Genomic DNA, 25,379 nt, shown 5'->3' on the forward strand with positions numbered 1-25,379 from the left:
AGAGGCTTTGCATTGCTTACATAAAGAAGCTTCAGAGCTTTAGAAGGGATGCGTGGGGGAGGAATAGTCCCGCCCTCCTCCTTTTTTGGGTCATTGGCCCTCACTGGGCCGGACACTTCTTATTCACTAATCAGACGGTTTGCGGTTGCCCTTTGCCACATCTGTGGCTGCCTTCCTGGGCCTGTCGAGCTCACAATTAAGGTTCATTAGAGACCCTGTCAGTCATAGCACGCACAGAGCCTGCCTGAGAGAGGCCTTGCCAAGGGGCTGGCCAGCCCCATGCCCCCACCAAAATGAGTCCCTTTGCAAATGACTGCCAACCAAATTCTAGAGGCTTTGTGTACAGGAGAGGGGGTGTGAGCAGCGCTTGTGAAGCTCCAGACTCTCGGGTCCTAGTGGGCCCATTGCCTTTTATGTAATTGAAACCTTCAGGCGAGCTCTCGAATTGATGTTCCAGATGGTGGCGGCGGGAGTGCTGTCAGATGGACGCTTTGGAGGGAGCATCTGACAGCCGGCCCCTCCGAAAAGAGATTTGGAGCCAAATGCAGAAGAGATTTAATGATCGTTAATCTCCCTCTCCCTCTTTCTGGAATATATTGGGACTCTTAATTACTATTGACTGGAAGCTAAAACAACACTCCTAGTTCAGAACAAAACTCTTCAGGAGATTTGCCCCAGGCTGAAAGGATTATCCTTCATACAAGGGGATTTTTTTTTTTTTTTTTTTTTTTTTTTTGCCTCTTTCTAGCCATGTGTTGAACATCAGTTGGGAGTAGAGATATGTACATCAGGTGTTTTAAAGAGGCTTAATACTTCTTCACCCGCATTGTTTTCCTGTCTCATTGACCTTCCTAGTCCCAAACGCTGCCTGTAGGGGCAGCCAAATCTCCACGTCGTATCTAACGCACTGAAAGCACTGCTGTGTGCTGTAACTGTACTCTTAGCACTGGAGGGCCCTCTGGCTTCTGAGCACCTGTGGGATGCCATGATGCTCACCTCTATCCCCAGACCCTAGCACAGTGCCTGGCCACGTGTCGATATGGCCACAAATAAATATGAGATAATGAACCAAAAACCCTGCTATCCCCAAATTCTGAGGGGAGTCCACATTAGACATTCTAGGCTGTGTGATCTGAGACCGAGAGATGAGAAGGGACGGATGCCTCTTGGAGCTGAGCTGTGACTCAGGAGACCTCAGCCCCTGGGACTCAAGGGCTGGTGGTCCCGGCAGGTGGCAGTATATGGACAGAGTCTTTAAGGTCAGGGAGTCATGAGTTAGCTGGGGCTGGGAGCATGCATCCTGAATATCTAGGTGACCCTCGGTAAGCTACCTAGACTCCAGGCCTCAGTTTCCTCATCTGTGTAATGGAGAGAATTCTGGATTTGCCTCACTCTAAAAGAGGACAATTGTGAATATTAAAGGAAGTCGTGTAGGGAAAATGCTTGGTGCAAATCATCCAAAGAAGGTGGTGGAATCCCTGACAGGAGTGGCTGGAATCCACTGCTTTCCCATGATTGCTGAGCTGTCCTTTTAAGGAGGAGAGTGCGTGTCCCTTGTCAAAAGCAGCCTGCGTTTCCGTTTGGCCAGATAGGTGGGTGAATGCTGCTTGATCAGGCTCTGAAATGTCCTGCCTTCTTCCAGGTGGGAGAGGGACTGTGAGGTGAGCTCAGATCTTGCAATGACAAGCGAGCATTATTCCCATTACCTCTTTTTTTTTTTTTTAAGATGGAGTTTTGCTCTGTCACCCAGGCTGGAGTACAGTGGCATGATCTCATCTCACTGCAGCCTCCACCTCCCGAGTTCAAGTGATTCTCCAGCCTCAGCGTCTGGAATAGCTGGAACTACTGGCCTGTACCACCGTGCCTGGCTAAGTTTTGTATTTTTAGTAGAGATGGGGTTTTACCAATTTGGCCAGGCTGGTTTCAAACTCCTGACCTCAAGTGATCTGCCTGCCTCGGCCTCCCAAAGTGCTGAGATTACAGGCATGAGCCACTGCGCCCAGCCATATTTTTTTTTTTTTTTTTTTTTTTTTTTTTTTGAGATGGAGTCTCAGTCTGTCTCCCAGGCTGGAGTGCAGTTGTACGATCTCGGCTCACTGCAACTTCTGCCTTCCCAGTTCAAGCGATTCTCCTGCTTCAGCCTCCCAAGTAGCTGGGACTACAGGTGTGTACCACTACAGCCAGCTAATTTTTGTATATTTAGTAGAGACGAGATTTCACCATGTTGGCCAGGCTAGTCTCAAACTCCCGACCTCAAGTGATGCCACCGTGCCCGGCCTACTACTGTTACCTCTTGTACTTCAACCTCTTGAGTCTTGACACTGCAGGCGTTAAGTGTAGGGCATGTGACAGGGAGGAACTGCGGCTGGAGTCCAGGAGGGAGGCAGGCAGAAGGGGCACTGGGTGCAGCTCAGGCTGCTGGAGGCCAGTGGAGATGCAGTTCCACCTGCCCAAAGCGGGGTCACTTTTTTACAGAGTGCCATCCACCTTATCCAGCCTGTTGGGTGAAGGTATGTCCCAATCCTCATTTTAGAGCAGTTCAATGAATGTTTATTGCTACTGCTCCTCCCTGCATTACTGGAGTGTCATAATAGCCTGTAGACAGGCCTTCCTGCCTGTCATCCCCTGCCTGCTCTGCATACAGAGTAGTCTTGCCAAAATGCACTTCGGATAATGTCCCTTAATGACTCCACATTGTCGGGATCAAGCCCGGAGAACACATCTAGGTGGAAGAGCTCTTGATCTGGCCCTGCCCCTTCCTCCTGTCTCCTTGTCTTGCACACTCCCAGGCCTGTGCCCTGTCTTGTTGCATCTTTGTACATGCCGTTTCCTTGACTGGGACACATGTCCACACCAACTCTGCTCCCTCTAACTGCTCATCTTCCCACCTCTGCTGGAGCCTCACTTCCCTCACCCTGCCCCCCAGCATGCCCCTTGCTTCTCCTGTCTCTTGGAGTTGTTCCATCCTAGGAGCTTTGGCTCTTGGAGGGCAGGGATCTTTTCTTTTGTTCACCTTTGTATCCCCACTGTCAAGCCTGAAGCGGACATTCAGTGAGTGCATGCCTACTTGAGCCCCCATGAATGCAAGGCCCTGCCTAAGCTGAAGCACTAGGGTCAGAGTGACAACAGAATAGTTGTGTCTTTAAAGAGCTCATAGCCACGATGGGAGCCAGATAACCCAGGATGGATAGAATGCAAGGCTTCTTTTTGTTTTGTTTTGTTTTAGAGATGGAGTTTTGTTCTTGTTGCCCAGGCTGGAGTGTGATGGCACAATCTTGGCTCACTGCAACCTCTGCCTCCCTGGTTCAAGCAATTCTTCTGCCTCAGCCTCCCAAGTAGCTTGGATTACAGGTGGCTGCCACCACCCCCGGCTAATTTTTTGTATTTTTAGTAGAGATGGGGTTTCACCATGTTGGCCATGCTGGTCTCCAACTCCTGACCTCAGGTGATCTACCTGCCTCGGCCTTCCAAAGTGCTGGGATTACAGAGGTGAGCCACCGCTCCCAGCCAGAATGCAAGGCTTCTGATGTGAGGAACATGGGCACTGCAGAGCATCACAGAGGACACCGTGGCCCACCCTTGGCAGGCAAATCCCAGGGAAAGCTTAGAGTGGGCAGAGCCTGAGATACAGCTGGTGGGTGGTGGGAAAGTACTAGCTGGGCAGGGACTGAGCAGGAGCAGGTGGGTTTCTGCCCAATTAGATAGAGCGTGTGAATTGGTGTCTAGTGAGCTTTGAGTTTTGATTCAGGCCACATGGGTCCCTTACCAGAAAGCAGGTGATGGGCGCACACTCTGGTTTTGCTGAGGATCAGCTGTTAGCTCCCACTCAGACTTTCTAGATGGGTAAGGGACAGAGATCAGCAGGTTCCCTGCAATTTTAAGATCGTAACTGAGAAATGTGCCCTTGTAAGCCTGTTGATCCAAGAGCCTGACTGCCTCTAGAAAAGCCCACATCAGTCCTTTCCTAGGAGGCAGTGGCCTTGTTGCCTCTGTTGAGACAAAGTTCTTTATTGACCTCACAGGGAGCTGGGACTTTCTGAATCAGACCATTCAGGTGTTCTCTCAGTTCCTGTTGATTCCTTCGCAGCCCTGGTGGGAACAGCTGCTGCTCTTGAGGGAACCTAAAGTAAACTCCTGGCTTGCCATTTTCCTGAACTCATAGATTTTGGCAGAGGAGAAGGGTGGAGAGTCCAGGCCTTTGTTCCTGATCCTGTCACCCTTATGAGTTAAGATTTGGCAACCCTTCTCATAACTGCTGGGGGCATAGGGTATCCTCAAAAGTAGAGTTAAATTACTGGTTTAAAGAGTCTGTGCTCCAAACTCCAGTGAACTTCATGATACAGAAAGCAAAGAATTGAAGGGTATTAGCTGTTTGGGGAAAACCACTGCTCCCACCACCTGGAAGCCAAATAAGCAGATGTCCCCTCTGGGTGGAGCAGGGGGCCAACATCACTTTCTTATGTTATTATAGGTCGTCAGCCTATGTGCAGGCCATTTCACTCTCATTGGAAATACCTGGAAAAATGCCTGGACTTGGAAAAATGCAAACAAAAAATACAGCACGTAGCTCTAAAGGGATTGTTTAGTCCTCCCCTGAATTCTGTTTCTGCCTTAAAACACCAGAAGAGCTTTGGCTGTGTGCCATCTGCAGGAAGCACCCTAGGAAGGAGAGGATCCACCCTGGCTTCTCCCAGGCTAGGTGGTCCTTCCTTCTTCACCTTTTTAAGAGGCTCACCTGAGGCTGCTGAAAAGGTGGCAAAAAACAAGACTGCATGCTTCATTCCCAGCAAGAGTGTCAGGCAAAATTCGAACTCCTTGATCACCCATTGGTTTCCACATTCTTTCCATTCCGGAGACCAAGGGGAGATTTGCCGATGCTGATGCTCCCTGGGCTTTGCAAAGCTTTCCCTAATTAAAGTCCTCCCGGCTGTGTGCATAGCTCTTCTGCTGCAAATCTTTGCCCTTTTGTGTTTGTGTTTAAAATTCCATCTTTCCAAAATGTTTGCCCACTCAGCAAGTCTCCTCGAAAGCCCTCACTTTTGTTTGGGGGAAGTTTTTTTTTTTTTTCCTTTTTGGTTTTTATTCTGCCTATGTGTAGGAAATTTAAGTCTCTTAGGAATTGCTTGTGAAAATGCTCTCTGGTCTTTTTTTAAACCATGATGAGTGTCTCTCACCATGGCATTGGAAGCTGGCAAGGGATGCCCCTGGTGTCCGTGCTGTTAGCTGCCACTTGAGCTTTTAGATGGAGCTACTGGAATATCATTTTGGTTCCATTCTAAGGAAAATGAACAAAAGAGCTTTTCCCTCCTGTTTAATGTGCAGCAGTGCTACAAGGTGAGAGAAGTATGTTAGCGAGGAATCTGAACCAGGTCAGGATCGGGGCAAGGTGGTAGGAGGCTGAGCTCTCCGGTGGTGAAAAAGATGGCTCTTGTCACCTAGAGCCAGGAGGCATAATTCAAGTGAAGTGCATACAGGCCCCTTCCTTGGCCTTGTCCTCATAGGATTTTTTTCCTACAAGATCTATCCAGGTCCTTCATTTGGGGAACCTTATGGACTCCTGTTGTTGTTGGAAGCCGGAGAACAGTGTTTGGAGAGCTTCCATTGAGGAGGGTCTGAAGACTCTTCCTTTAAGTTAGATCCTGCTCTCTGGTTGATGAGAAATGTGAGACGTAAAAGTGAATTGGAGAGAGATCCCACTTCCCCACGTACCAGAAAAGGCAGACAACAACTCCCTCCCCAGAGCTGTTAGAAAGCCAACATCTCGCGGTTGGCAGGCACTGGCCCTGGATGAGGAATTCCTGGGTCGCCCCCCTTAGAACGTGTCTGGTTTTGGAAACAGGTTAAAAATACTTGAGGAGGGCATGGCACGCTCAGTCTGCTTCCCTGATGTTTGAAATAGGCCAGGAATGTGGGCCGGGAAGCCCAGAGGAGCCTGCGTGTCCCGCAGGGTTTTGTAGTTGGAGCCTGGGGTTTCTCCTCTCCATCATCACCCCCTTTAACTGCCAGTGACCGCATGCCAGATTCATGAAGGGCACACTGAAATTGACGAAGACCTGTGCCATGGGTAGCGGGAAAAACTGGGCTCCCTTTAGTAAGCAGGATGGTGTTGAGGTCTCGGAGGCAGGCAAGGGGTGGGCTCGGAATCTCTCCTGGAAGAGAAAAGAGAAGGGAATTTGGATTCTGTCTACAAATATAGAAATTCCCTAAGAGTTTTAAATTTGAACATGGCATTCAGGGGAGAAGATTATGGGTTCCAAGCCTTTTCCTTCTTCCCCTTCTTGTGAATAACTCACTCAGCTGCTTGCGTCTGTGTCCTAAGGCTGTGAACCGAAGAGCTGGGCAGTCCACAGTTGGTTTGAGCCTCAGAGTACCTTGCTTAGTAAAGGTTTGCTTTAGGAAGGATGACACAAACTTTTGAGTAACTCTCAAGTCTTGAACTATGAAACTTTGTAGGATGTCAACACTAAAATGAACCTTACTGATTATCTCATCTAGTGGTTTTCAAACATTTTGAAAATTGGTACAGCCCTTTTTTTAAGCAAAATCTTAGAACTTGAATAAACCAGGTACAAGGTGGTAGGCCCAGACTTCCTCTCCCACTCTTGACACCCTGAGCTCCTCCCTCTGTACTCACAGCCCTCAAGGTGCTCCTCTCTCAGAGAACCATCCATTGCAGAGACCAGGGAGCCGTGGCCCATGCCCCATGTAGCACCGTTTCATGGCAGAACCAGCTCTGACTTCCAGGCCAGTGGCAAGTCCCTGCATTACCTTGGTTTATTTTGATGTAGGAAAAGCTCTGGGTAGTAAGAGTGAAGAGTCAAACAGCTACGACTGAGAGTGAGGAGAAAGACAACACTGCCCATGGTTCCTGACACCCAGGGTCACCTTTTACCAACCTAACTCTGGGTCACATGACGTACTCGTATTCTGAAACTGTTGGTTCCCTGGATGTCTACCTGTGATGTCTTGGATCCATGTGGTTCTCTCTGCCTAAAATATCCTCTCTTGATTCACCTTCTTAACAACAGCTTTCTGGAGATATAATTCACATAACATAACATTTACACTTTTAAAGTGTACAGTCCAATGGTTTTTAGCACACGCAAGAGTTGTGCAGCTAGCTGGGCATGGTGGCTCATGCCTGTAATCCCAGCACTGCGGGAGGGCGAGGCAGGCGGATCACTTGAGTCCAGGAGTTCAAGACCAGCCTGACCAACATGGTGAAACCCCGTCTCTACTAAAAAATAAAAAAATTAGCCAAGCATGGTGGCAAGCACCTGTAGTCCCAGCTACTCGGGAGGCTGAGGCAGGAGACTTGCTTGAACCTGGGAGGCGGAGGTTGCGGTGCTCGAGATCGCTCCATTGCACTGCAGCCTGGGTGACAAAAAAAAAAAAAAAAAAAGAGTTGTGCAGCTATCAGCATTTGGCATCCCACGCTGTCTGCCTTTGACGGACAGATGCTCTCTGTCTGCACCTTAGTCCTTGGGCTGCTTTGCGACCTGCCCTAACTGCCAGCCCTGCCTCACTTTCTGTAACTCAGCTCAGATGTGGCCCCCTGGAGATGTCCCCTCCAGTCTCCCCTGCTTGGTTGTTTCTATGGGTGACTCAGTGAAATTACAGCAAAACCTGATGAGACATCCCTCCAGTGGAAGGAATACAGTGTGAAACATTGTGGCCAGACAGCCTGGGTGACTTTTCTGCTGAGAACAGGGAAGCAACCCGACTTGTTGAGTCTGCCTCAGCACCCGCTCCCCCACTCAGACACGTAAACATGGCACAAACACTCCCACTTGAAGGGAAGCAGAAGTATTACTGGAATCATGGTAGGTCATTGAGGTTTAGAAGCTTGTGGTCGTGAGGATTTTTGGAGAATCTATTGGAGGAAGCCAGACCTCCGCCCTCTGACTCAGTGGCTCCGTGCTCTGAGCTGGTCAGCCTCTGCTGTGGCTTCAAAGGTCATTCGCCTCCCAAGGGGCTATCAAGACCCCTGGGGCGAGGAGTACAGGGCTCAGCACCTCGCCTGGCTCATCGGGAGACTGAGCAGGTGTGGCAGGATGACTGCGGCTCACCTCCATGTGTGGGCCCTGGAGGTCACGGAGTTCCTCATCATGGAGCAGATCCTCTCGGACTCGAGGGTGTTTCACAGGCTTTCAGATTCTAAAATATCCCCTGCGTTGCCATTGCCCATGGTTGCCTGGCCGTGTGACTCCTTATTGTCACTTTCTGCCTCAGGTGTCTCGTTTCTGCTAAACAGAACATGTGAGATTTCCCTGGCATCCCCACCAGTGTCGACGTGCAGATGAATATCAACCCACAGACCCCGATGCTGTTGGTCTGTCCCTCTGGGCGATCATGATCCCCCCAGATCAGTGGTAAAGAACTGCCCTTCCTATGCTGCCCCATCTGGCTCCTCCCATATTTGGGTGGCGCGCAGCCTCAGGCTTCCCCCCTGCATTCTTATTTTGTAACTTCCATGGTAGCCCATTCATAGTTTTCACCCTAAACTCTAGGTTTAGACGTGGACATTTGGCACACATGTGGTTTATAAAGCCTGAGGCCAGGCCTAACCCTTAGTATCCAGTGATGATGAAATGGATGCATTTCCCATTTCCCTCCCTGAAATTAGGTCTTGCTCTACCCTAGTAGGTGGCTGGTATGAGAGGTTCCATTCGCGTTGACCTTGTGTGAAAACCCAATCTTGCCAAGTACTTCTCTCTGCCACCATCCAGCTGGTGACTCTTTCAGCTGAATTATTTTGCCTGCTAGGTTACTCATCGGGTGTCATTCTAGAGTCCGCACGGCCTTAGGGTGGGATCGCATGGCTTTCATTGAATTACCTGCTGTGTGACCATAGCCAAGTTGCTTAACCTACCTGTGCCTCTTTTTTTCACCTGTAAACAGTAATGTGGGATAATAACACCCCTGCCTTCTGCAGGGTTGCTGTGATGATAAAATGAGGATGTGTGTTACATGCCTTTTAAATGGTAAGACCTAAACATCTTTGCTGTTATTCCAATCATAACTTTGATAGTTCAGTAAGTCCTCACTTAATGTTGTCCATAGGTTCTTGAGAATTATGACCTACAGCAGGCCCTTGAATAATGTTTCATTAAAATGTTGACGAGAACAAAAATTTGGTTTCACTATGTATCTTTTCACTTAAACGAGAGGACAGAGATCCTCTGTGAAATTACAGTGTCTTTGAAGAAAAATCATCTTATATATGAGTTATGTTTGTGTATTTTTACCTGGTCTTTTCCCAAAAAGATTTCAGGTGACAGAAGAATACAAGCCAATACGATAATCTTTTTTTTTTTTAATTTTTTGAGACAGAGTCCTCTCTGTCACCCAGGCTGGAGTGTAGTGGCGCCATCTCGGCTCACTGCACCCTCCGCCTCCCAGGTTCAAGCGATTCTCCTCCCTTAGTCTCCTGAGTAGCTGGGATTACAGGTGCTCGCCACAGTGCCTAATTTCTTTTTTTTTTTTTTTTTTTGTATTTTTATTAGAGGTGGGGTTTCACCGTGTTGGTCAGGCTGGTCTCGAACTCCTGGCCTCAAGTGATCCTCCTGCCTCGGCCTCCCAAAGTGCTGGGATTACAGGCATGAGCCACTGCGTCCGGCCAATAATCCTTAATAAAAATGTGGACTGAGAAAGCTGGACTGAGGACTGAGGACCGTCCGGGAAGAGAACAGCAGCTACCCCGTGCTTGCCTTCATGCTGGGAAGGCTGCGGGTCTGGCTTTAGGAGGAGCCTGTGTAGGGTACGAGGGGCAGCGGCAGCTCCACAGCAGGCGGCAGCCCACGCGCAGTGGGTGCACATCTTCATCCAACTCAGGGCTGGCAGTCAGGAAGATGAAATGCCATCCACGTCAAGTTTCGGTCTGTCTCCCACTCACCGAAGAATAGTCCCTCCTTTAAGGGAGGCGCTGAAGAGTGCTGAGAACTTGCTTCCCACCAAGGCAGGCTTGGGCTTCAAAAGATCAGAACCTGACCCAAGTGGCCCTAGTTTTCCACCATCCCACACCATCCCACCAACGCTTCAGAAGTCCTGCCAGCATCAAGCCGGGCATGAGGCCGTCCAGACAGCTCATCACTGCCCTGGGGAGACACATGCATGTCACAAACCTGTGAGGCTCAAGACCGCATCCTGCACAGGGTGCAGGAGCAGAGGCGGGGCAACGGCCTCTGCCGTCGCGGCTTTGGGAGGTTGCAGTGGAAGAGGCAGGCGTGGCCGAATTAGACCCTGAAGGATGACTTAGGTGGAGCACGGGGAAGAAAGGTGGTCTGGATAGACATGCAGGATGCTGGGTGTGGGGCAAGGCTGAGTCAGGGGAGCCTCCCTGTGCTCCTTAGCCTGAGGCCATCGCCTGGCTGTAGGCGGCAGCTTCTCCTGCCGGCTGGCTGGCCGGCCGGCTGCAGGCAGTTCTCAGCATTAAGTCCAAGATGACTTCCATTCTGGTGACTCGAAGGTGGTTTTGTATATTGTGCTTCATCTCTCAGGGACGAGTCCTTAATTAAAAGCAGCCGGGAGCTTAGAGAGACCCTGGCGTCTCTGCACACAGGTGATGGGTTGTGTGCCTGGCCAGGAAATGGTTCATTTAATTAGGCTCCGAGGGCCTGGTTCATCCCCTTCAGGGAAGCTTAAGGTTACATGTGGACAACAGGAGCCTTGTGTGTGCCTGTGGTTGACCCAAATGTAGTGATTTTCATTTCTCCTTTCCATTTGTCTTCTTTGTTCTGCCCCTTCCTGACCCTTTCTTTAGGAAACCGTTGTGGCCCCTTCCAGGCTGTGAGATTCCAGAGGGCAAAGCTTTGGGGTTTGGAGTATGAATGGCTGAAAGCGAGCCCAGGAGGCCTGCTTTTGTTTATTATTTGTCTCTGGATGGTCAGGGCACCTGTCCGAGAAAAGAAAGAGATGGAGGGGACTTACCGTTTCCTGAAAAAGCTCTTTGTTGTTAATGGCATGTGGAAGACTCATTTCTAAGTAGAATAAATCATTTGTTGGTCAAAAATGGCTTCCTAATGTTGGCCCTCTCGGCCAGCCTCAGTTGTATTAAACCCTAGGTAACCAACCACAACCCCCGCCTTGAGTCGTGTGCCTCATATGAGCGGGTACAGATGCTGCTGCACCCTCGAAGGGGTTACGTGACGAAAAATCCACTGGAAGTAGAAAATGCTTTTAATCCCCCTAACCTGCCAAGCGTCGTGGCTTAGGCTGGCTGACCCTAAACGTGCTCAGAACACGCCTACAGTTTGGTGAAAGCACCTGGCGCGCAGTGGCTGTAGAGTGTCATCGCTCACCTTTGTGATCACAGGGCTTGTGGGGAGCTGTGGGAGCTGCTGTCTCCCTGCGTCATGAGGGAGGATCAGACCGTGCATCGCTAGCCCAGGAAAAGATCAAAATTCAAACTACAGCTTCTACTGAATACTATCGCAGAATCAAAAAAATCTTAAGTTAGAAACATCTGTGTTACTCCGCCAGATGTGCTGTATGTACCATTATCTCAAATCTATGTTGCGTGGCTTGCTCACCTTTTTTGTTTGTTTGTTTTGTTTTGTTTTGTATTTTGAGACAGAGTCTTGCTCTGTCACCCAGGCTGAAGTGCTATGGCGCGATCTCTGCTCACTGCAACCTCCGCCTCCTGGGTTCAAGCAATTCTGCCTCAGCCTCCCAAGTAGCTGATTACAGGCCTGCGCCACCACGCCCGGCTAATTTTTGTATTTTTAGTAGAAACAGGGTTTCACTATGTTGGCCAGGTTGGTCTCAAACTCCTGACCTCAGGTGATCTGCCCACCTCAGCCTCCCAGAGTGCTGGGATTACAGGCGTGAGCCACTGTGCCCAGCCATCGCTTGCGTTTTAATGTTGCCAAAATTGGGAAATTGCTTCTTACACTTAATGTGTACACTTAGCGATGTTATAATTACTGGTGCATCTTACAAGTTACAGCCTTCACAGGAAGAAAGCAGGCTGTGCTTGCACTTAAAGAATATGGCCCTTGGCCAGGCGTGGTGGCTCATGCCTGTAATCCCAGCACTTTGAGAGGGCAAGGAGGACGGATCACCTGAGACCAGCCTGGCCAACATGGTGAAACCCCATCTCTATAAAAATATAAAAATTAGCTGGGCATGGTGGTGCACACTTATAATCCCAGCTACTCGTGAGGCTGAGGCAGGAGAATCGCTTGAACCTGGGAGGCAGAGGTTGCAGTGAGCCGAGATCGCGCCACTGCACTCCAGCCTGGGCAACAGAGCGAGACTTCGTCTCAAAAACAAAACAAAACAAAAAAATATGGCCCTCAGCGCCAAGTGACTTCTTAAAGAGGAGAGAGGCTGGACCTGGAAGTGTCCTCTTGTGTGTGGCCCTGGCAGGCGGGGGGCCAGTTTCTCACTAGGCTCTGCTGGGCAGTAGGCACTGAGCCCCTGCCCACACGCCAGGAGTCCCCGAGGCCCAGAGTGGAAAGGTCACATGTCGGATCTGCTGTGGGCTGTGGGCTGTGGTGAGGGGCAGGAGAGCCCAGCCCTGCAGCCCTTCCCAGGCGACCCCAGGCACCTTGGGTCTGCCGTGACCAGGCACTTGGGGGAAAAAGCTTTGGTCCTCACAGTCCCATAATTCCCCCAATTCTATTCTTTTTTCCTCCCCTGTCCCCTGAGCCTGACTGGGGATGGGGGCAGCTCGCCTTGTTGACCCGGTGGGGCCTGGTCTTTGGAAGAGCTGGGTCAGTCTCAAATTGAGATTCTCATTCCTCTCCACCTCGTGTTGGCTGGGACAGCCGGGGCCAGCAGCTTCCCCGTGCCTGGGTTTTCTCATCCACAGGTGGGGGGGTGCCCTCAATCCTGCCTCCGAATACGTGCGCCATACCCTAGCTCACGTGGCTATTATCCTAAGGAGATATGTTTTGATGCTTCCTGGGGTGAGCGGGAGCCCCTGAGGTCTCCCTCTGGTTACTCAGGGGTACCACTTGCCTGAGTCTCTGGGAGCACAGCTGCTTCCCATCCAAAACAAGCTTGGCCACCCGGGTGTGACTTTCAGGCCCGGTGCGAAGCTGCCGCCTGTGCAGGTGCCTTCTCATTGCGGAGGTGGCCATGCTCAGAGAGCCATTAGGCAAAATGGGTCGGAAGCTCCAGCCTCGGCTACGTGAAGCTGTGCTTCCGTGGCTCAATGTTCCTAATGACAAACTGGGGTCCCTGTAACGAAGCTGCCCTTGGGGAGTTGGGGAGCAGGCTTGTGTTTTCTCTACACTAAGTAGTGGTGGTGGGGTGGGGATTCCTGCATCTCTCATAGGCTGGTGGAGGCCATGTGTCCACCTGGACAGACCGGTGAAGGGAGCCCCACTGAAGGGATCCTGACCTGGAGGCCATCTCCCTAGGCGAGGGCAGCCAGCTTGCAGGCCCTCACTGGGAGGCCTTTCCCAGCATGTGCTCTTGTACCTTTTTGAATTCTGACCTATGTGAATGTATTACCTATTATACATAAGTAAACACTTTTTTTCTTGAGTCAGGTTCTTACTCTGTCACCCAGGCTGGAGTACTGTGGTACAAACACGGCTCACTGCAGCCTCGACTTCCCGGGTTCAAACAATCCTCCCACCCTAGCCTCCTGAGTAGCTGGGACTACAGGAACACGCCACCATGCCTGGCTATTTTTATTATTATTATTTTAGTAGGGACGGAGTCTTGCTCTGTTGCCCAGGCTAGTCTTGAACTCTTGATCTCAAGCGAGCCACTGCAGCGGGCCTTTTTTTTTTTTTTTTTTTTTTTTTTCATTCTTAAGAAAAGCAGTGTGCCAGGGCCTGCCCTCACACTTGGAGTGACCCAGGAGGTGCTGCGTGCTGCCTCACTGGGTCTCACTCCAGCCGCGCTTTGCTCCTCTCTGTTCTTGCACTTGCCTCAGTGGCCTCTGCAGCAGAGCCTCATGTCAGCTCTTCCCTCTTCTTGGGATGCCCCTGTTATTTTTCCCTGCAGTCTTGGAGGCCCGGCTCCTTGGTCATTATTCACATGTCATCTCTGTGCCACCTCCTAGACTGCTGACTTGCCCCCACAGCAACCCCCTTCTGTCGTCTCCTGCAGGTTCGCTTCCTGCCTCTTTTTTTTTCTTTCTTTTTTTTTTTTTTTTACCTTGAGACAGAGTCTCTCTGTGTCACACAGGCTACAATGCAGTGACACAGACTTGGCTCACTGCAACCTCTGTCTCCCAGATTCAAGTGATTCTCCTGCCTCAGCCTCCTGAGTAGCTGGGATTATAGGCGCGCACCACCACACCTGGCTAATTTTTGTATATTTTTAGTAGAGATGGGGTTTTGCCACATTGGCCAGGCTGGTCTTGAATTCCTGAACTCAAGTGATCCACCGTCCTCAGCCTCCCAAAGTGCTGGTTACAGGCGTGAGCCACCATGCCTGGCCTACCCTTGCCTCTTGGGGATGCCTCTGTGGCTGGACTTTGCTGTCAGAGCAGGGCCGCCCATGTCCATCTCTTCCCGTGCTGAGCCCTTGCACCTGACACGGGCCTGGAGCGGGCATTCGGGGTTTATGGAACAGTGTGAATTTCTCCTTGACATGGATGTTGTAACCCCCAGTTCCAGAGACTTAGGAAGGTTACACTCAGCCAGCAAGTGACTGACCGAGGATTTGAACCTGTTCGGTTTCGAGGTTGCTGTTTTTACAGAATGCCACACTGTATATTTTGTTTCTGACACGAGTGTATGTGCCACGTGAAATGCTCTTTTATCTTTTTAAGAAAGTTTTGGGCTTTCTGGAAAAATAGAAGGAACAAATTGTCACAGAGCCCTCTGCTGGACGTCGGCAGCTACAGCATTCTGGCGTGGCAGTTTCCTCTGAGCGCACCCGAGTACGCAGAATCTGTTTTTGATTCCTATCTCACTGGTGGTGGGCTCTTGGCCAACAGGCAGATCAAAAGATGGAATGTGTTCATTTGGCCATTTTTAAAAAAACCGAGGTACAAGGGTGCACTTCTTAAAGACAAGGGCGCCGTGGGTTAGACTCCGTGGGTCTGAGCTGCTCTGGCTTTTGTGCTTTTTTTAAGGGTTCATCTCAAGTTTCTTTTTCTGGTTGAACAATTTTTTTCAACATTAATAACTAATGGAGAAGAGGAAGAGGCAAAGTAGAACCATATGGCGGCACAAACACGAACCTCACTTGTGGCCGGAAACTTCTGATTTGTATCTCTTCGTGTGATCAGCTGTTGGGTTGGATGATTTAAGAAAAAAAAAAAAGGGTTCAGTTTGGGCAAAAGCAGTTTCTTTTTGAACCTAGCTGTGCTGTATATATCTGCATGTCCTTCCTCAGACATTGGCCCGTAGCTGCATGCCTCTGGTCAAGTTATTTCTCTAAGGCCCTGTTTCCCCTTCTTTAAAACAAGGACTGGAGCGCGTGTCTGTGTGAAGAGCCATTGTCAGGATCATAGGGAAGGGCAGGGAGAGCTGCTAGCATAGTGCCTGCCACGCAGGACAGGGCTATTACGATCACCTGGTCCTTCCACGGATTATTATTCAGGTGTCACCTGAGGCCGTTGCCAATGGCATCCTAGTCTCTCCCTTACCTTCTACCTTCTGGGGGTTTTTCTTCTCCCTGCCCTAGTTCACTTTACCCACTCCCCACCCGTCTTTCCAGTGGCCTCCTGGGTACCACCGAGCCTGGCAAAAGTATCGGTGGTGAAGGACTTGTGGCTCCTGCTCCCTGGGGTGGGCACACTCCTGTGGCAGCAGAGGAACTGGTGGAGCCCTGAACTCCCACCAGAAAGACGGCAGGCACTGTCCTGACCAGTGTAGTGTTTATTATTCCAAGTCACTGGGAATTATGTTTAAATCCCCCCAACAGCCTGGATTGGTGTGACACCTTTGGTGTTATCTGAACGTTCCCTCCAAGGCTGTTAGGCAGTTCAGATGGGTGGTTTAGACAGAAACCATCCGGCTGCCGCGTGTCAGCACCGCTCCTCCTCCTCAGAGGCCCTCCCTGGCTTTGGAGGCGACAGAGCCAGTGCCACACACACCCCAAAGTGAACTCTCGGCTTTGTTTGGACCTGTCGTTTCATTTAAATCACTGTACAAACCCATGGTCTGTGACACTTAATGTGATTTCTTCCACTGCTCTAAGCACTCGACATGAGTAGGGGGCGGGGGCCGGGGTTCAGATGAGTGTAGGGACTGGTTAGATTACAGAGATACACTGCTTTCATTCTGGTTCTGTAATATGACCTCAGACCACAGGATTAATATCCACTTACATGGAATCAGCATGCATTGACTGATCCCTGCTGCAGCGGGCGTGATGCTGCGCTGAGGCTGAAGGGCCTGTCTTGGCCTCTGTAGGTGTGGAGTCAATTCACAATGAAAAATGCTAAGTGGTGAGGAAGGAGTAAGGTGAAAGCCATTGGCAGTATTAGAACAGCCATCCCCAAAGCATTTAGGATTCAGTTGATATTAGTGTTACTGCAGGAATTCTGAAGAATTTGACATCTTGATAAAGAAGTTGGAGTTTGGGCCAGGCCCTGAAGGATCAGCAAGATTTAAGAGAGCAGTGGGGATTGGCTGTCAGATTTAGCAAATAAAAATACATGGCCTGGCCAGGCGCAGTGGCTCACACCTGTAATCCTAGCACTTTGGGTGGCCGAGGTGGGTGGATCATGAGGTCAGGAGATAGAGACCATCCTGGCTAATGTGGTGAAACCCCGTCTTTACTAAAAATACAAAAATTAACTGGGCGTGGTGGCGCACACCTGTAATCCCAGCTACTCGGGAGGCTGAGGCAGGAGAATGGCATGAACCTGGGAGGCGGAGCTTGCAGTGAGCCGAGATCGCGCCACTGCACTCCAGCCTGGGTGACAGAGCTGGACTCCATCTCATTGAGAAAAAAAAACACATGACCCATGTAACCTTTAGGAAGTATTCATACTAAAATGTTATTCATTGTGTATCTGAAATTCAGATTGAACTGGCCTCCCTCTATTTTATCCAGCAACCCTCAATGGGGAAGATGTTTAAGTGGGGGATGCACGTGCATGTTCAGGGAGTGGTGAATGGGACCGGGTGGTTGTTTGAGGAGTTTTGGGCAGAGGTGGAGGGACGGCGTGGGTATGAGACGGGATCAGTGATGGTGCCAGGTCGTGACTAATGCACCTTTGGGCAGCTGCTGTGGTCCAAGTCTGTGGGCACACTATGTATTATTCCACATTTCTCATTCCCCATGACAACGAAAATGTTATTATTCCAGAGCAGATTATCTTTGATCAAAAGAAACAGCGCTGATGGAAATATGGCCAAAACTATGGCCCAGCTTGAGAGTTGATCCAAAAGGCAAAAATCGTGCCTGCTTGGGTGGAGTCAGTTGGCCATATCAAGTCCCAGAGGCTTTTCACTGTAGGACAAGCAGTGCCAGTTTTTGAGTTCCAGTTTAAATGTATGTTTTTCTGGGGTTGGTTAGTACCTGGCATACTGGCTTTCAGAAGTCCCATCACAGATCTTCAAGGGTGGTCTGTCTCCGTGCAGCTCATCTACTGTGTTTGACAAATGAACAGTCTTGGGCTTTGCCTAAGATTCCGTGGCCAGCTCACAGCAGAGCAGAGGCTAGAACCCAGGTCTCTTAGTTCTCACTCTTTCCACCAACGCTGTGGCTCCTTGAGGTCATATGTTGATAAAAAATGCCAGCACTTTCATGACAGCTCTAGTTCTCTTTGTTCAGTGCTTTCCCACCATACCATGGTTCATATCTGAGAGTGCTGGGTTGGAACCACACAGGAAACTTGTCATCAGCACCCATTCAGATTTAGTTCTGGACAAGTGCTTTTGCTAAAGATTCCTATTACCTGCCAATTTATTAATTTTAAGGTAAAGTCGATTGGAGTTTGGGAGGCTCCGTGTTGTAAAACTCCTTTCCTCCCTCTTTCCCTCCTTTCTTTCCTTCCTCCCAAATATATTAAGCATTTGCTGTGTGTCAGGCACAGCCACAGGCACTGAGAATCCTGCAGTGAATAAGATCGAAGTCCTTGCCCCAGTAAAACTTACATTCTAGTGAGGGATACAGATAACTGATCAATGAAAAAATACTCCACCTGGTGTTAAGTGCTAGGAAGAAATTACTCAGATGCTTTTGATTCATAGATGAATCTCTTGGATAGGAGTAGAGTCAAGCCTCTTTTATACCAAACCCTATTTTCTTGTGAGCTTTCCTACGTTGAGGGGACTTAGCTGCAAGCAGTGTGCCTGGCAGAAGAAGGGAAACAGCTGGCTCCAGGTGGAACTGGGGTGAAGCACCAGATCCTCACAGGTGCGTTTGTACCCTGTGTCTGAAGCAGCACAGTGAATTCAGGTATGATCCAGGCTATTGTTGCCATCTGAGAGTAACAGGTGACAGATGATATTGTCTAAAGGAAGGGAAAGGAACCTGAACGTGTCAGGCAGTAACATACGTGCATTTCCCTGTGCCAGGCTCTGCCCTGAACACGGAATGCATTGTGTCATGTGGGTCCTCGAAATCACATGGGCATGGGCACCCAGATGGGTTGGTTTTATTATCCCCATTTTACAGGTACGGAAACCAAGTCTTAGTAGAGAAGTAAAATGACTTACCCAGGCCATAAGGCTACTTGTATGCAGCGGAGTCAGGAAGTCTAACTTCAGACCCTGTTTGCTCAGTCTCTACTGTAATTGAGGAAAAATTGAGCTGATGGTGTCAGGACTCCAACCAGAGAGAATGGGTTCCAGGCAAAAGTTGAGGCCCAACAGATAAGCCAAGGCAGCATCCCAGCATTATAAACAGAGATGCTTAGGGACAGGCATGATGTGTTAGGTGAGGTGGCTTCATTGGCTGTGGCAGCACAGCAAGGCCTCTTTCAGGTCCCAGATGGCCTTGGGTGGAAGCTGTTAGACCTTCCTTCCTCAGCCAGGACTTCCTTCCAGTTGAAGGGCTCTGTGGCCACAGCTAAGCAGGGCTGGGGCTAGGAGAGGGCTGTTTGCCACCAGAGGGTGCCTTTAGCATGCACTGTCCTTCCCCTTAGCTGGACATTAAACCAAAGTTAGAGTAGGAGGAGTAGGGACTTTGGACTCATCTGGCCCTGGTTTTGTTTTCTGTCTCCACTGCTTGCTTCTTGTGTGGCCCTTGGGTAACTTTATGGCTCCGGGCCTCAACTCTAATCTGTAAAATGGGGCTTTGCATACCCACTTTGCAGAATGCGTGTGAGCTTTCAAGTCAACAATATGCTCTATGTAAAGGGCCTACCATAGTGCGTGGTGCATGGCAGGCACATGGAAATGGTAAGGTGCATGATATTATCACCAAAACCAACTTTGAAAGTAGCCCCCATTTTTATTATGTTTGTTAGGAAAGGGCAGATACACATGGAGAAAGAATTCTGAAAACAAGCACAGGTACAGGCCAGGCCTGGGGGCTCACACCTGTAAGCCCAGCACATTGTACACAGGGGTTGGTGGTGTATGTCTATCTCTTTGGGTACTGTCCCCTGTATAAGAAACGGATCATCTCACCAAGGCCAGAATTTCTGTGAGTTATGAGGCAGGGTTACAGTCCTTTAGTTGTGCTGGGCATTGCTTTCCAAGCTGAGTTCTAAAGCACCCTGGAGGGGCAGCAGAGGAGCCCGTGGAGGCTGGGTGGTCCCTGTGGTGGTGGGACTCCCTGTCCCTGCCTGTCTCTTGGATGGTGGCAAGGGCCTTCTGGAAGAACACAGGAACCACTGTCGCTGTCAGCCCGTCTGCTGAGCTGCTCTGCTGGTGTCTTTGCCATACGATTGAATTTTTCCACTGGGAAGGGTTATTGGTGCAACTGGCAGGCGCTTTCCTGGTAAACGATATGGTGGGGCCCCCATAAACCCAGGCCCATGAAACAAATAAGTCAGCACATTGAAAATATAGCGTGGAAGTGACTCAGGCCTGAAGGAATCCATTTCTGAAAGTGCTGCCATCCCTTTCTGGGATATTTTGGTAGAAATTGATGTTTGAGCTGGGAGGAGGAGGCCAGTGGCCTGGTTACTTGCAGAGCCTTGTGTCAGAGTCGCAACATTGGCCCAGAGTTTGAGTCCTGCCAGCCCCTGACCGCGGGGTCATCTTTCTTGGTGAGGCGGCCCCCTGGCAGGCCAGCCGGAGGTGAGCCCACTGGGGCTCTGTGCTGTGGGGGAGCCGGGGTGAAGCTCTCTTTGCAGCAGATAGAGTTGACTCTACAAGCCAACTGGTAACACTTGGCTAGGGGCCTGGAAAGTACTGGAGACTCCACCCAGCATAGGAGCCTGTGGGAGTTCCCAGCACGGACGAGTTTTTCTACTCCGAGTTCTTTAGATTCCTGTGTATTTGAAATGTTTACCTTCTTCTCGGGACTTCAGCTTGTACTTTGCCCACCAGAGACCAATACCAAGCACATACACACTTAAATTTACTAGGCCACCCTGGTGACCAGGTAATTAAAGCTGCACACAGTTTTTGGAAGGAAGACTTTATTAGAAATCACGCTCCACTGTAATTCAAGAATGGGTTTCTTTATAGAGGGACACAGTTGGTGTCAGACACATGTGGAAAAGAAAAGAACAGGCCCATAATTTTGGCTCAGTACCCAGGGCCAGATGTTAAAGGTACTGACCATAATATGGCTGCAGTATTGTTAGCCACCTGAGTTTGGTGTGCTGTTTTAATTCGACCTTGTCCTTTCTCTCTGCCAGGTCCCCAGTCTATGTGAGGATCTCCTGTCTTCTGTCGACCAGCCACTAAAAATTGCCAGAGACAAGGTGGTGGGAAAGGATTACCTTTTGTGTGACTACAACAGAGATGGGGACTCCTATAGGTGAGCTCATGCCCCTGGGATGCAGCAGGCACACCAGCCACATGTGGGCTGCCGTAGGTGCCTGCTGCAGAGCACGGGGACCTTGGACTTGGGCAGCTGGCAGCCCATTCAGCTTTCCTTCCGTTTGTTCCCTGCCCTCCTCTCCTTTCTTCTCTTGTCCTCCCCATTCTTCTCATCCTTCCATCTGTTATTCCAATCATGCAGCAGACGTTTGAAGAGTGCCACCCACAAGCATGAGAGATAGAGCAGTGGACCAAAGGCCCCCTGCCTTCATGGATCTTCCAGTCTAATGGGAGAGGGATGTTGTTCAAAAACAACTGTTCTATTATAATTGCATTCAGTCCTGCGAAGGGCAGTGTACAGGGTGCGCATATGATGGGGATCCTGAGGGCAGGGAGGGTCTCTGTGGTAAGGGATCTACGAACGCAGCTCTGTCAGATACACAACTCTCCTCTCTCTTTCCGTCACCTCACCCAAGGCTGTAAATAACTAAGTTGACATTAGTCCCTGCCCTGGGTGTCTGATCACCAGGTCTAGCATAGGAGACACATTGGGTAACTGATAACTGTATGATGTGATTCATACAGCCAGTGCAAAGTCTGTTCAGGGTGGGACGGTAGCACAGAAGAGGCCATGGTCAGCTCCAGGAGGACTTCCTGAAGGAGGTGATGTCTGAGCTGGGTTTTAAGGGCATGTAGGAGTTATACCTCTATTTTTTAAGAGTGGGAATCCTTAAACTGGCCCAGTGTTTCCATGATGAATTGCAGTAGTCACTGCCTTGGAGAATGGTAGAGGAACACAGCCTGCTTTAGGTTTATTTGGAGACCACAGAACCAGGGCTGTCTTGAAGCTTCACCCTGATGCTCTCTTTGGAGATGGGGCAAGGCTTCTGGGAAGTCAAAGCAGGAAAAATGATCAGGAGTCAGCCAGCGTGGGCTTCAAACCAGCACAGCTCCCTGTGTCAATGGGACTTTGACAAATCACTTATTGTTGCTGGTCTTTTAGTTTTGTCGTCTGTAAAACGGAAATAATAGTATTTGTTTACTCAACAGAATGCTTCCTGAAGAAAATAAAGAGGACAGTGGGAGGGAGGGAGAGGACGGGCAGGCAGGGAAGGCTCTCCCACAAGTGGGAACTGGAGGATGAAAAGGTCCAGGTCTGGGGAAGAGCCTGCTGGGTGCTGAGGCCCTGGGTGATGAGCTCACCAGGATGGAGCTGGCAGAAGGCCAGAGGTGGAGAAGGCAGTGAGGGGAGGGCAGTGAGGGGAGGGCAGTGGGGGCAGAGATGAGGGAGGAGGCATGGCCAGGGCAGGTCTGGCAGGGTCTTGAAGGCCAGGCTGAGGGTAATAAAAGTTAGCACAGGGTTATTTATTGGGGGGATAAAAGAAGTAACACACGTGAAATGTTGAATGGCACAGACATTGTCATATACTTAAAAAGTTTAATACTGACTTATAAGAGACTAGACAACAGTTTTATAATCATGTCCCTTTCCTAGCTTTAAATGGAAATTAGGTAGAGAATATATTTTGCCCTCCTTCAGACCACAGACTAGAGTTGAAATGGTGAGAAGTGGTGAGATTTGAGGTCACTTTTAAAAGTAGAGCCAGCGGCCTCTGCAGGTAGGCGGGGATGGAAGAAGAGGAGGTGGGGTGTGAAGGGTGATCACAAGGCTTCGGACCTGAGCCACTGTTGATTGAGGTGAGGAGGACTCGGGGAGGAGCTGGCATAGGGACACTTTAAGCTTGAGAGGCCCATTAGATCAAAGTGGAGATACCAGGTAGGCCGTGGATGTACCATGTGGAGTTCCAGGAGAGAGGTTTAGGCTGGGGATGTGGCTGCAGATGTCCCAGCATATAGATGGTGATACAGCCCTGAGGCCGATCAAATTCATCCTTGAAGGGCTCATTCTGTGCCTGGAACTGCTGGTCACAGCATGGCGTCCAGGTGCTGTCCTTGGGAGCATCTTGCTCTGTCGCCCAGGCTGGAGTGCAGTGATGCGAACATGGCCCCCTGCACAAGACCATAGGCATGTATCACCATGCCCAGCTAATTTTTTTTTTTTTTTTGAGACAGAGTCTCACTCTGTTGCCCACGTTGGAGTGCAGTGGCACAATCTCAGCTCACTGCAACCTCTGTCTCCTGGGTTCAAGCAGATTCTCCTGCCTCATCCTCCCAAGTAGCTGGGATTACGGGTGTACGCCATCGCTCCCAGCTAGTTTTTGTATTTTCAGTGCAGACAGGGTTTCACCACGTTGGCCAGGCTGGTCTTGAACTCCTGACCTCAAATGATCCTCCTGCCTTGGCTTCCCAAAATGTCAAGATTATAGGCATGAGCCACTGCGCCCAGCCCCAGCTAATTTTTTTGACTTTTTTTCTCTTTTTTTTTTTTTTTTTGGAGAGATGGGGGCCTCATTTTGTTGCCCAGGCTGGCCTCGAACTCCTAGGTTCAAGCAGTCCTCCCACTTCAGCTTCCCAAATTGCTAGGATTACAGGTGTGAGCCACATTGCCCAGCCAGGGAGCCACTGATGAAGTGGGTGGACCAGCCCTTAGAGAGAGAAGTCCAGTGAAGATGGTGAGTGGTCTGACAGACCAGGGAGCAGGCAGAGAGAAGTATTCTCGCCCGGCATGCAGTTCAGGGAATGCTTCCTGAAGAAGGTGTTCCTTGAACTGGTCTTGCTTAATCAACATCATTATTATATTTATTATTTCCACCTAAAAACTCCAGTTGACTGTGTAAGGCAGCTGTTCTGCAGGAGCTGGTGGAAGGACGGGATCATGTCTAGGTCCGTGGCCAGGCCAGGCTCTGCGGGAGACTTGGTACCTGCAGCCCTTCCAGGTCACCCCTTTGTCCCCCCACCTGCATTCCTGAGGCCCTACCACCAGCTCTGGGGGATCTCAGGCCTTTAGAGAGGAGCCTGGGGTGTGGAGGCAGAAAGTATGTCTTTCTTTCTCCTCTTCTCGATATGAAACTTCAAGGTCTTCTGATTCTGTCCACAGATTTCCATCCTGACTGTGTTTGATGGTTTGCTTAAATAAGATCCTTATGGTGTGACTGTTGCCAGCAGCACCGTTTGAAACCTGTTAGCTGAAACAAAAAGCCTTCTCGGAGGGAAATGAAAGGCCTGACTTTTGAAATCTAGGCATTCCTGTCCATCTGTCTTTTTTCAAATGGCCTCCATTTAAGCTCTTAAGTGTGTTCTGAGTGCCCCTTCCACTAAGAATATTCTGGTTAATGTTATGATATTTCCCTCAGCTACAATTACCCTGGCTTCAGGACTAACAGCTTGAAATGCTATCGTCTGTGAGCCAGTAGAAATGTGAGTTACAGGCTTCTTGCAAATTGCAGGCCCCCAGTCTGCCCGAAAGATGGGCTCTTGTGTCTAATCAGGGTGCCTTGAAATGAACGCCACTTGGGTCGGGTCTTCCCGGCCTACAGGAAGGCGATGGCTGTCATCGAACTGTGGGAACGGTCCTGCGTATGAGTGTGCTGCAGAGTCTCAAAGGGCCACCCAGGGGAAGGAGGGAATTCAGCTCCACACCCTCAGATTCTTATCCACTCCCCCGGCCAGCAGAAGAACCAAGCCTTGTTTATAGATAAATCATGGCGACAGCATCTTTTCACCTGGATCTTTGTCTCTGAGATCTGATGAGAAGCTTTTGTTGATTTGGTGTTTTTGTTTTTTAGTGCTTAGGTGAGGCTGAGGCAGGAGAATCTGCTTGAACCCAGGAGACACAGGTTGCAGTGAGCTGAGATCATGCCACTGCACTCCAACCTGGGCAACAGAGTGAGACTCTGTCTCAAAAAAAAAAAAAAAAAAATTAGCTGGGCATGGTGGTACATGCCTGTGGTCCTGTGCAGTGGACCATGTTCACATCGCTGCACTCCAGCCTGGGCGACAGAGCAAGATGCTCCCAAGAAGGACAGCACCTGGGCACCATGCCCGTGACCAGCATGAAAAAGCCAGAAAGCTGCTCCATCTCTTGGTTTGGAGAAGTGGAACACCAGCAGAATTCCCCTTTCTTCCTCTCCCGGGCTGTGAGGCTTCGGTCCACCAGCAGCATCTGCTTGGCACTAACTCAGGGCTGGGTACTGGGGACAAGGGCAGGCAGCACAGGCTCTCTGCTGTCAAAGACCTCTTGCAGTCGAGGGTGAGGGAAGAAGGGCAAGGATATGACAGGCATGAGGATCAACATCTGTGTGAGAGGGAGGAGGGAGTGCTTGGTTCTGTTGTCGTGGGGGGGCAGGGGTGCAAGAATTCATGCTTTTTTATTTTATTTATTTACAACTGTGATTGGACAAGAAGAATTCATTCATTTTTTTTTTTGTTTCCCCGAGATGGAGTCTTGCTCTGTCACCCAGGCTGGAGTGCAGTGGCGCGATCTCAGCTCACTGCAGCCTCCACCTTCTGGGTTCAAGTGATTCTCCTGCCTCAGCCTCCTGAGTAGCTGGGATTACAGGTGCATGCCACCACACCCAGCTAATTTTTTGTATGTTTAGTAGAGATGGGGTTTCACCATGTTGGCCAGGCTTGTCTCAAACTCCTGACCTTGTGATCCTCCCGCCTCGGCCTCCCAAG

The 25,379-nt window shown here is 50.0% G+C and overlaps 1 protein-coding gene across 5 annotated transcripts in view; it reads left to right on the forward strand.

The window, feature by feature from the left end:
* CAPZB (capping actin protein of muscle Z-line subunit beta) overlaps nt 1–25,379 on the forward strand; it is a 146,761-nt gene that overhangs the window by 79,247 nt on the left and 42,135 nt on the right. For all 5 annotated transcript variants that reach the window (XR_010148013.1, XM_003307839.6, XM_003949308.5 and 2 more), the window contains exon 3: nt 20,678–20,799. Coding sequence is in view for 4 of the 5 variants with exons in the window: in XM_003307839.6 (XP_003307887.1) it covers nt 20,678–20,799 (122 nt within the window). In the remaining variant the exon portion in view is untranslated. The remainder of the gene's footprint in view (nt 1–20,677; nt 20,800–25,379) is intronic.

This window comes from Pan troglodytes, chromosome 1 (genome assembly GCF_028858775.2).
Source record: "Pan troglodytes isolate AG18354 chromosome 1, NHGRI_mPanTro3-v2.0_pri, whole genome shotgun sequence".
Lineage (NCBI taxonomy): Eukaryota > Metazoa > Chordata > Mammalia > Primates > Hominidae > Pan > Pan troglodytes.